The following is a 12222-nucleotide window of genomic DNA, read 5'->3' as shown; positions in this document are numbered from 1 at the left end:
CAAGATTAGAATCATCTCATGAAGAGAAAACGGACTGGCTAAGCACCACCTACAACTCCAACAGAGGTCAGCATAGTATCACTTAACAACCAGGGGAAGGGTAAGTGCATCAGCACTTCAACAAAGAGGCCAGGTTACCATAGCTCCGGTGCGAACAGGCACCCCAATTCCAGTTTAAGCATTAGCTAAAAGTGTCGTAACCCAGAGTGGGACGCTAGCTAGCTAAGTGGCGTATTTTTAGCCAACAAAGCAAGGCCTGTCAGACTTGGTGGTAAAGACGCCCTCTGTTCGGTTCTATCTGGGGGTTATTAATACTGGAACACCTGGGCCGCCCAATGGGCCTCTTTCATCATGCCACGAGCCCCACCGCACCCGCAGAGCAGCCCATCAATTTACCTCAGCGAGATAGTGGAGGGAGCGCGGTGAAGCCTGAGGAATTAGCATCCAGTTCTGCCTCACTATCCATCTACTAGGTTGAACAGGAAGAAGCCTGTTTGTCCTTGGGTATTAGTTTGTTATCGGAACAGACCGCCAATCTCCCTGAAAAGGGCCAGCTAAATTGGCGCGCATCGTTAACATTTCCATTTGTTATTCTGAAGGTAAAGCACAGCAAGGGCACAGCAAATTTTGGGAAATGGGACGGGACCAAAAGTGCGTAGCCAAATGAAGCACAAAAGCACCCGTTCATTCTGTCATTAGGAACAGCATGGAGCCTACTAAGATTGCAGTGGCAAATGGCTCTATGGGTGTGTGTGTGCGCGCGCATTTGAGGGAGCTACACTAACTGTTGCCCTAGGGACTCTGGCTTGACTCAAGTAGCTAGCAAGCACGTTCACAAACTCACCAGAACCAACAGACTGACAACAGGAAGAGCCGGTTCTGAGAAAAGAATCCATTTAGTCATTTATTTAGTCATTTAGTGTTCGGGTTATTTACCAATCCATTGGTACCTGTCATACCATCACCTGTTTCCATTTTCCAGATAAGACAACATGTTAAGTCATGTCAACAAAAGAGCCTCAGCTACCCTTTCCGTAGAAGGCGCTACAAGGTTGCCTCTGAGAGAGGAAACAAACACACCTCCAAGTTCATGACCCTGAGCCCAGTGGAAGCTTTAGTGACGAGGCTCGACCTTACCACCACACTCAAAACAACAACCTTCCGTCATGGGCTAAATCACAGCCGCAGCCAGGAAAAAGCCGGCATCCAACAGCGTAGCCTTCTCATTGGAAGGAAGCGGCGGGTGTTCAACAAATACTCATTTCTATGCGGGGCAAAAAACAGCCGCCGCTAGCCTCTACCCTCTAACCCCACCAGCCAGCCTAGGAGGGGAGCTAGCACAAACAAAAGAGGCCCGAGAGTGGAAACACACCTTGGATGACACATCGGTTGTGACTAGCCCTGCAGTGGCTGCCTGCCTGGATGACTGCCTCTGCCTCCACTCATCCCCTGTGTCAGGAGGCAACAAGCTCCACTCGCCTCCACAGCCTCTCATATGCTATTCCCGGCCAACCAGGAAGTCGTGAAATAATTCAAGGGAACAGATTCAGGTTGAACAACCCTGTATGGGCTTCCTTTAAGGTGGGGTTGGAAGGGAGTGAGAGTGGGGGGGGGGGGGGGTTGGGTGACAATAGGGAAAATGGCGTGTACTGTTGTGTGACATAACGGGAGGGCACAGGCAGTGTGCCCCCTGAGTGCCAAGCTGGCAGAGGCGGTTATGATCGGGAGGGCTCAGAGCAGTATTATCATGATGCCGGGGCTTTTAGCGGTAAACAAACAGTGATGAATTAAAGGTATTACTGGGCAATGGGATTAGTTGATGGCCGAGATAAAAGCCCTTGTGTAACAGCTGCATATGCCATACTCGTACAAGGGGGCAGTGGTGAGGGGGTGATAGGGTAGTGGCAAACAAGGTGGATTGTCATGAAGTTTCGACGACCATATGCACCAACGGTGAAGAGTGACAGAATAGTGCATGCTCAACTTATCCTGTCAATAAACTACAAAAAGTAGTTTCGACATTGTTGTTGACTTCGGGATTTTCCAATCACAATCAGAGGAAATTCTAACCGACCCATAAAAATAAATAAAATATCCACATAATACTACATCCACACTATACAGAAAAATCTATACAACAAACCCTAAGGCATGATGTCATTCATTACAAGAGCTGGACTTTGCTTTGTTTACCAAAGTCAATATTTGCTCGGCTCAAGTGCTGACTGAAAGTGCAAATTACTCTGATAATAAACCTGGTTTCCTGTGCCCTTCACACCTACTGATAACCCGAAAGCCAAACGTGTCCGCAATGGTCCTCATTGAACTTTGTACAACTTACAACCACAACACGCAGAAGTCATCTGTAACAAGTCCAAATGTTCACGTCTCCTGAATCGGTGTCGTCATGAAGGATAAAGTAAGAGTAACCACGAGAACATAGCGTGACGTCAAGTGTGTCATTCATCCGCTGCTGGTTGCAGCCAAACGGAATGTATACCAAAGTGACTTTACCCAAAGCTATTTGGATCATCCTCCGACTCACCAAACAGCGCCGAAAGTACAGTAACTTGTGTTTTGAGAGGCTCTGGTTTAACAAGCCCCGTTAACACCGCCTGTTCAAGGCATGAATGCGGTGCTTTCATGCCACCCTCGCAGTCGGGGGGTCATTGTTGTACTGGCATTAAGTCGGCAGTGGAGATAATCACAGAACCGAATCGACGTCTGTGTAAAAGAGAGAGAGAGCAGGCATGGCGGGACTACACACATTAGACGCAGCTGCAGACACTGTCCCTCCCGATTCCAGAGCGCCGGCATGCTATCTACGATCACACACGGGGTGGCATTATGCCGGCTTTGTTTGGCTCAGCGTAAACAAACAAAGCCGGCATTAAGGAGGGTCTTCTTCACGTCGATACAGGGATCCCTGTTCGAGAAGGACCACGCTGACTCCTGTCGGAGGAAGCCATTCCACAGACGCCCCTCCGCTCTCTCCACCCGGACTAACTGGACCGACGGTGGGTCGGTGAGGGCGTGGCCGAAGTCCCACAGGTGGCGCTCCCTTGCTTACCTCGTCTCCTCGGCGTGGTCGTTGTGAAGCTTCTCCTCGCCCTCCTTTGCCGCCTCCTCCTCCTCCTTCCGTTCTCCTTCTCCTCCCTCCTCGGCTCCCTCCTCCTGGCCCTGTTCCTTGGTCTGCCTCTTCAGTGTCCTTTCATACTCCTCAATCTTCTCCTTAAGTGCTTTAATTGTCACCTCTGGATGGGGGAGCAGTGGGAAGGGGGAGAAAGGACGCCGTTTGTAAGGGTTTCCAGCCGTGCGGGTTCTTGGATGTGACCGAGGCATGTACGCATTCCTATGCATCTACGGTCCATTCATGCACACACACACAAAGACCCGTACCACAGTAGGAGTTACTCGAGGCAAAGTGGGATTATGGTAAACAGTACGCTCAAACCATCCCATATCGCACCCCCGACGAGACATCTCCACTTCACAATCAATATGATTTAATGCTTTAATCATGCCGATGCTGTAATCCACTGGTTAACGCCTGGCTAGCTACTTTCGTTTTTTTCTCCTCCCCGCCATACTATGCCTTGTTGTTTCCCCCCCCCCCCCCCTCCTCATTCTGACAGAGATAGGGGTCTCCGAACAGGAGAGGTGGAGGGGCGGGGGAGAGGAGGGGGTGGCGGGGGGGGGGTCGACTCTCACAGCTTGCTAATGCCAGATCAGAGTGTATTACTGACGGAGAGCTCTCACTTTTCACCGCGCACTTCCGACTCTTCCTTTGCCTTTTTCTCTCCCACTTTCTCCCCCTCTCTCCCTCTCTCTACCTCTCTCTACCTCTCCCTCTCCCTCTCTCTGCCCTCCTCTGTGGTGATTTAAACTCCGGCGTTTCAGCCCTGACACATAATCAATGTGGACGAGTCCCCTCGGAGCCCTTTCCCCCCTTAACTGTTAAATTGAACTTTAAACATTTAGGTTGCAGGGGATCAATGGCCCCCTCAGCTGGGGTGGGTTAAATGAGAGAGAGAGAGAGAGAGAGAGGTGAGAGAGAGAGAGAGAGGTGAGAGAGAGAGAAACTAAGAGAGAGAGGGATTCTCCCTCAGAGCTGAGGAGGGGAATCCAGAGCTTAGCTAGGACACAGGGGGGAGACGGAGAGAGAGACGGAGAGAGAGAGAGAGAGAGAGAGAGAGAGAGAGAGAGAGAGAGAGAGAGAGAGAGAGAGAGAGAGAGAGAGAGAGAGAGAGAGAGAGAGAGAGAGAGAGAGAGAGAGAGGGGATGGCGGTAAAGCAAAGAAGGGGAAAGGGGGGAGGAAGCGAGAAGAGAAAAAAAAAAAAATCAATGGCAAAATAAAATATTGCCGCTATTGAGCTGGGTCAATTAGCTCTTGGTGGGAGGGGAATTCCAAAGATGCCCCCCCTCTCCCCCCTCCCCCCCCCCCCTCCTTTCTGAAAAGGAAAAAAAAAGCGAGTAAGGCTTTAGAGGGCCTACACAAAGAAGGTGAGAATGAAAAGAGCCCAGGGGCTACTTTTTCGAAGAGAATTTCAGGCGGAAGAGGAGAATAGGCCTGCATTAAAAGAGGATCTATATTCTGAGTTTACAGAGGGACACAAGGACAGCTCTGGGCCTCTAATGGGTTGATGTTAAGTCAAATGACACACGCACTAAAAGCCCAAGAGGTGATAACTTCCTCATGTCCGTGTAGGGGGGCTACGGAACGTTCCCGACACAGTTCCTTTTCTCTGGCTGTATCAGGTTCCCTACTTTGGCCTCATTCCCTCCGGCCCTTTGGGACTTTTGCACCATTTCCAAGGGGAGAAAAATGACATTCTATCAAATATACAGTTTCAGTCAGTCAAGTTAGCCTGCAGTTGTCTTGAGGCCCCTAAAAACACAGACAGACAACTTGTAGACAGATCCAAACGTGGTGAGAAGGGATGGCTGGACGATGGGGGGACTCACCGTGGTTCTTGACCTCGGCGCTCTCCTTGGTGTAGCCCTCGAGCGTCTCACGCAGGGTCTGGTTCTCCGTCTCGATGTCGTGCATCTTCTGGACCTTCAGCTGCAGCTGCTGGGCAGCCTCCAGAGCTGAGACCGGATCTGGACGGAGGAGGAGGAGGAGGAAGAGGAGGAGGAAGAGGCAGGAGGAGGAAGAAGAGGAGGAGGAAGAGAAGGAGGCAGGAGGAAGAAGAAGAGAAGGAGGAAGAGGAGGAGGAAGAGAAGGAGGCAGAAGAGGAGGAGGAAGAGAAGGAGGCAGGAGGAAGAAGAAGAGGAGGAGGAGGAGGAGGAGGAGGAAGAGGAGGAAGAGGAAGAGGAGAAGGAAGAGGAGGAGGAAGAGGAGGAGGAGGAGGAAGAGAAGGAGGAAGGGAGCAGGTGAGAGACAGGAGTCAGATATGGTCCGTCTGCTTTTGCCTGGATACACAAACACATGAGGAGACCTCCTCTTTCCTGTCAGCACAAAAAGGGTCTAAACCTGTTATGTAGCTGGGACAATGCAGACAGCAGTTTAGCGGTTAAGGTGTCCTGTTAGCTTTTGTGTCCCCTTGCCTGGCTGGGACCGTGAAGGACAGAGGCGAGTCACGCAAGGGCTGATGATGAGCCGTGAGAGTGTGTGTGTGTTGGGGTGGTGGAGCAGAAAGGCTATGTTTAGCTGGCCCCATTCGCACAGCAATGAGCCGGAGTGCTGAGACAGCGCTGGCGCTGTGCACAAGACACACACACACACACACACGGGATCACACACTGAGCTGGGTCACGTGAGCAAGCGGCGCAGACAAAGGAGAGGAGGAGAGAGTCGAGGAGGGAGAGCGAGGGAGAGCGAGGGCAGAACTAACAAGGAAGAAAAGCAGGACTACAAGTGAGGAGGGGAGAAAACGGATAGCGAAGGAACAAGGGAAGAAGACAAGAAGAAGAAGAAGAACGCTAGGTGGAGGGGAGGCCCCCCCCCCCCCCCCCCCCCGAGTCTGCAGGCGGCATGTTAATGCGGAACAACATTCCTAAGTTCACCGCGGGGGGAGACGGAACAGGAGGGGGGGAATCTTTGGAGTGAGCGCGTCGGGGGACGAGGCACGAGGATATGAGGTTTGGATACGAGAGCCGTCTCGTAGCCAGAGAACAAACAGGAAGTAGAACAGAACATGACACACCGTTCTGTTAATAGCAACACAAGGCCTCGTTCCCGTCAACGCGGCGAACGCCGATCGTTGCGGGAGTTTGTTGTGGAGGGGGAGAGGTACACAGGGAGGCAGTAGAGGTTGGGAAGGGGGGGGGGGGGGAGGGGGTCAAGTTTAGGGAGGACTGGGGTGTGTGTGAGGGGGCTGGGGGGGATTAGGGTCAGGAGGTGCTGGGAGAGAGGGGGTGGGGGCGGCGGGATAGTGTAAGGCTGGTGTGTCCCCACACACCAGCCTTACACCACCTCACACACTCACCGACACACAGACACACACCCACCCACCCACTCAGCGTGCGTGTGTGTGCGCGCGCGCGCGTCTTGCCAGGCCTGCTCATCAGTGCCCGGCATCGACACTACTAATTGCTGTATGACTAATTATGCCCCAATTCCAGTTGATTTTCCTTAATGAGACAGCTGGGTTAATTATGTAATCATATGATTACATTAGCCCCCCTGGCCCAGCGAGACGGGGGGGGGGGGAGGGGGGAGGGAGAGGGGGGGAGGGAGACGAACAAGTGATTGTTAAAAGCAGACATGGTTTAGAAGTGGCGAAAGACGGGGGATGAAAGACGCCCAGCCTTGATTCTCACACACACAGACACACACACACACAGACACACACAGACGTCTCCATGTCCAAAAAATCAAGATTGTTTTCTTCTAAAAGCAACTCCTTAGCTGTGGCAAGGCCCTGGTTATCTTGGAAACGTCCTTGGGGAGGATGAAGCACATTCTTGGGCTTGCTGAGCCTTTGAGAACACGACAGCGCCATCAACGTGCCGGTCGGACGCTGCGTCACAGCCCACCTTTTCATCAACGCTGAACATGGATATCGTACACGGGATCTATCCCACCACCCAGCCACCCCCACACACTCAACCCACACAAACACAATTTGATTGGTCGTCTATCTGATAACTCAAAAGAAGATAGAAGTTTCGCCGTTTTTCTTTTGGTTTGGTTTTTCACAGTAGGTCTGTTTCCAGGGCCTCATTTTCTGGGACAGGACCATGTTTGATATTTGCACGTTTGTCTGCTTCTTGATTCAAATGACGCCTGATTAAAATAACTCCCGACTACTGTCACCGAGGATGAGAGAGTAACCTGGGAGAAGGTCACAACCGAGTGTAATGTTGATGGGTTCGGTCACACTGCCGGGGTGTGTCGCGTCTCGCCGCCGTCTCCGCGATCCGGTCGACCGCAGCTCCACTCCTGGGAAAGGGAGGCGTCAGACGAGCCCGTCCGTGTTTGTGCATGCTCGGTGCGCGAGGGAGTCGACAATTGAGTGCGTGCGTGTCTGCATCGCTCGCTTCCTTCCTTCTCCTGGTGCTCTCTGTAGTAGACAGGCGGCGCTGGCACCGGCATTGAGTGCGTGTGTGTGTGTCGAGTGTGTGCGTGTGTGTGTAGGAGCGAGAAAAGTCTGCCGACTGCTTGACAAATGTCTGTCTGTTTTAGTATTCAGAAACCTGTCTGGAGGAAGAAAGAAAAAAAGTCTGTTTTTTTTTGGTTTCTTATGCGGGGCTAGATACACAGGCTCTCTGATTCGAAGTGAAGACGCTTGCACAGCTTGACTTTGTGTGTCACCGTGGCGAGAATGTGGATAATCACGTGCGGGAGAACAAAAGGTGAGACCTGTTGACGGCAAAAGGTGTAATCCCCCCCCCCCCACACACACACACACACAGGCACAACACCAGAATAGACACCTGCTGACATGCTCTTACACGCACTGACATTCACACACTTGTAACCACCCCCACACACCTATGAGATAATCGTTGGAGCACTGATTGCCTCCCTCAGACTGAAAGACGGGGAGACAAGAATGGACAGGCTCCTAGTTACACTGATAAAACACAGACATTCCTACACCCCCCCCCCCCACACACACACACACGCACGCGCACGCACACCCCACTTGGAACACAGGCTGACGTAAGCGAGCCAAGGCAAAGAGGTCTCTGGGTGCTGCTCATCTGTCTTGGCAGACTTTGAGCTCCGTCTGTGTGTGTGTGTTTGTCTCTCTGTGAGTGAGTGTGTGTGTGTCTCTCTCTCTCTCTCTCTGTGTGTGTGTGTGTGTTTTAGCAAGACTGGGATCGCCAAACCACAACAGCAGTCATTTATGCATATACTAAGTGGTTCCCTAGGCGGGCCTGCTCCTACAGACATCGCTTACAGTGTGTGTGTGTGTGTGTGTGTGTGTACAGTATATAGCCCTGCTTCTGTGAGGCCAAATCTGAAGGAAATGTGCTACAGACCCGGCGGTAGGCCTCCTTGACTGTTTTCCACACATACACACACACACACACACACACAGGTTGACTGTCTGTTTCCACTGTTCCTCGGGTCAGTCCCTCTCCTCCGGTGCGCACCAGAGGGATGGAAACAAACCCTGGCCGGGCGCTCCGGCCCGACAGCTGTGGCGTGAACAGATAGCGTGTCTCTCAACAGGCCGGATTCATCAGCCTCCAATGGCCGCCTCGGCCATGTGGTTGAAGGACGGCCGGGCAAGTCATCAGGCGTGTGTGTGTGTGTGTGTGTGTGTGTGTGTGTCGGGGGTCCCGGCGACTGGTGGCTCATAAACATGACTGATGTGCTTACAGAGCATCGGCTGTGGTGAAAAACGCCTGTGTCGCATCCTCTGTTGCTCGCTGGCGCGTCCGTGCACACGTGCGCTCACACACACGCACACACACGCACAGCCTCACCTGGGACATCGATTAATCTCTTGTACACATTCAGGAAGGCGGCCTCGGACTCCTTACTCCTTTTACTCACGGCGTCGATCTGAAACAGAGAGATAAGGGAAGCGAGGGGGGGGTTCAGTCATCGAGAACTGGCTCCTTCAGACGAGACACTACAACAAAAGGCCCGGGCCTTTGCGCCCCATCTGGAGGACGCAGCCCTTTCATGCAGTTCACCTGCACTGGCAGCACTCCCTTTGTGAAGATGCATTTCAAGGTTTTTATACACAGCCAAAACAGAGTGTCGAGAGCGTCGGTCACGGGAATTGAAAGGAACGACAAGTTGTGATGTTCTTGACTTTGAGTTTTACATCTGTTAGCCAACTGTAATGTTACATTTACATTTAGTCATTTAGCAGACGCTCTTATCCAGAGCGACTTACAGTAAGTACAGGGACATTCCCCCCGAGGCAAGTAGGGTGAAGTGCCTTGCCCAAGTACACAACGTCATTTTGCACGGCCGGGGAATCGAACCGGCAACCTTCCGATTACTAGCCCGACTCCCTCACCGCTCAGCCACCTGACTCCATGTTAGCCAACTGTAATGACGAAGCGCCTCCAATTAGAGGGCGAGGTCGCTGCCTCGCGCAAAGATGGGAAACGAACGAGGCTCCGGGAAGGGCGGTCGTTTTGTTGCAGTCCTTAAAAAAGAAGAAGCTGCCCTCCTGTGTCTACCTGTGACTCACAGGAAGAGGAGGAGATGGTGTGATTTCGGGGAGAGCCGAAATCCCAACACAGGCCTTCGGATGAAGATTAGTGAAGCACCGGGTGCTACTGTATATGTGTGTGTGTGTGGGGGGGTGGGGCGGTTTATGAAAACTAACCTTTGTAGACCGGATAATAGTGGTTTTAAACGTCCTTGGTTTCCTGACGCACAGTAGTTGATGAACTGGAGATAGAGTAAAACCCTGTTCTCCTCACTGGGAATGGGACACTTTGGGTCCACGTGAACGCTTAAACAGCTCCGTTCAACCCTACTTTGTCGCTACTGCCTTTGTTTCGTTTCTCTGTCTCTCTCTTCTGCACTTGTTGAAGGGGGTGGGGGGGGTGGGGGGGTTCATGTCAGGGTCAGAGATTTTCTTTTCTTTACCGTAAACTCCATTACGCCCTCAATCCCACACGCCTGGCAACAGCTGGCCGCGGGGAGGGGGGGTTGGGGGTGAGAGATGGTGCGTTCTGCAAAACCCTATTTAAATAGCCATGGCCAATGGTTGAGCACCTTTTTTGGAATCATACGATACAGGGATGTCACACTATTGTGTAAACCCCACCAACTCTCCTAAACTACCCCCCCCCCCCCCACCCCCCGCCCATTACTCCTAACAGTGACTGTGAGCCAGGAGACACACCCACACACACCTCTCTACATGCAACAGCTGAGCTCTCTAAAGGCTGGCATTTCGCCACCTGGTAATAACGAGCTGTCAATCAAGCACAGCCTGTCACGGTCATGTAAAAACAAGCGATATTGTCCTGATTCAGACCTGTTAAGGCTTTTTTAGTTTCGTTTTTTCACACAGCTGTGACTCATACCAGTGTGTTACTGCACCACTGTGTCCTGAACACTGTAAAGTATGGGCAAAGCTACAGCAACAAAGCCCTTTCACAGAGTCAAGGACACACCGTTCATCCTGCCTATTCCAGGGTTAAGGGCCTGTGTGTTTGACTGTTGGTAAAGCCATAGAAAGCCCTTAGGCAGTGTAGAGTTTGTATGTCTTTGTATAATACTCATACTTCATTTTGGATTACAGGGCCAGATCCAGATAATTCACTGACTGAGAACAGGTCTGAGTGTTAGCATGAGTGTGTGTGTCTCAGTCTCGGAGATGTGTATGTGTGTGTGTGCGTTGGTGGTGTCTGGAGTGCGTCACACATCTCCTGATAGCCTATGTCCAGGCCTTGTGTCTTGCTGACTCTGCGTTCCCCGACCACTGTGTGTGTGTGTGTGTGTGTGTGTGTGTATGTGTGCGTGCGTGTGTGTTGTGGCAGCCCAGCCAGCCAGTCCTGGCACTGCCTCTGAACTGGGCCACAGCCAGCTAAGTGGGTCATCCCTGGGCAGAGGAGCAGAGGGGAAGAGAGAGGGGGGGGGGGGGGGGGGGGGAGGAGGAGGAGGAGGAGGAGGGGAGGGGGAAGACCAAGCGTCGCCGTGGCCACCGACGCCCACGGCTCCCTGGCCATCCCTGGGGCTTCCGAAAACAAGTCCGCGAGGGGAAGGCGTGCGTCAGTAAGCAACGCGAGTCGCCGCAGCGTTCTACCTCGGAGGACGTTTCTGAGGCACGCCGAGGCACTCGTGCCCCCCCCGCCCCCTCCCCCCCCCATCCAAACACACAGCGTTTCACGAAGAAAAATACACACAAACGACACGTGCACACACTTGACCTTTTACCATTGGGTGGCAGTGTTTTCCCAACCACACCAAGTTGCAGTTACACGGCAATTGCAAGTCAGCAAGTTACTGTAAACCATGTCAAGAGCTCCCACACTAAAGAGTGAACAGACACAAACAGTAAACCTTTTTATACCAAACTGTAAAAAACAAACAAAAAACAAAAAACACACATAACAACCCCAACAAAAACGTGTCTCGACTTCTCTGCCCAGATTGTGTTTAAGAGTTTGATTTATGAACGCAGGCAGGCGGTTGCCACTGCGAGAAGCCGGTGAGCTTGACTCGACGCTCGCTCCTATGGGAGAGAGAAATTAAACATTTTCAGATGGGCTTTTGCCGGAAAACATCTGGATCAAACTATGCTCGGCCAAGTTTCCTCCTTCCCTCTCCCTCCCTCCCTCTCTCCCTCCCTCTCCCTCTCTCTCGCTCTCCTTCTGCCTCCCTCTTTCTCTCTCACACAGAGATGGAGCAATTACAGTTCCCAGCTTACTGGGCAGAGAGATCGGCCAGACATCTCGTCAGGAACAAGAGTCAACTTTTTTTAAAGGTGCTCTTTGGCTTTCCATTGAGAGCGAGCGACTGGCCAAAACTGTGACAGATGGGTTTGGGGAGAAGGTGTGGATAGAAGATGGGACAACACCGGGGTTCAGGCTACCTCATGTGTGTTGGTGCGTGCCGCGCGCGTGTGTGTGTGTGTGTGTGCACCAAGGCTCCTGTGTGACTGTGCAGCCATGGCTCAGTGCAGATTATCTGTCCTTTCCGTCTCCCCTTTCCGTCTCAGTCTCTCTCTCAGTCTCAGTCTCTCTCTCTCTGTCCTGTCTCTGTCCTGTCTCTCTCTCTGTCCCTGTCTCTGTCCTGTCTCTCTCTCTGTCCTGTCTCTCTCTCTGTCTCTCTGTGTGTCTCTCTGTGTGTCT

At 52.3% G+C, this 12222-nt stretch overlaps 1 protein-coding gene across 1 annotated transcript in view; it reads right to left on the bottom strand.

Annotated features, from left to right (window-relative positions):
* The window catches only part of cux1a (cut-like homeobox 1a), a 111573-nt gene that overhangs the window by 55667 nt on the left and 43684 nt on the right, over positions 1-12222 (bottom strand). Inside the window, 5 exon segments of the mRNA XM_062484918.1 lie at positions 3071-3254; positions 4966-5103; positions 8884-8962; positions 9740-9777; positions 10541-10550. Coding sequence (XP_062340902.1) covers positions 3071-3254; positions 4966-5103; positions 8884-8962; positions 9740-9777; positions 10541-10550 — 449 coding nt within the window.

The sequence above is a fragment of the Osmerus eperlanus genome, chromosome 19 (assembly GCF_963692335.1).
Source record: "Osmerus eperlanus chromosome 19, fOsmEpe2.1, whole genome shotgun sequence".
NCBI lineage: Eukaryota > Metazoa > Chordata > Actinopteri > Osmeriformes > Osmeridae > Osmerus > Osmerus eperlanus.
Note: the sequence above shows the minus strand (reverse complement) of the source record. Positions and strands in the feature narration are given on the sequence as shown.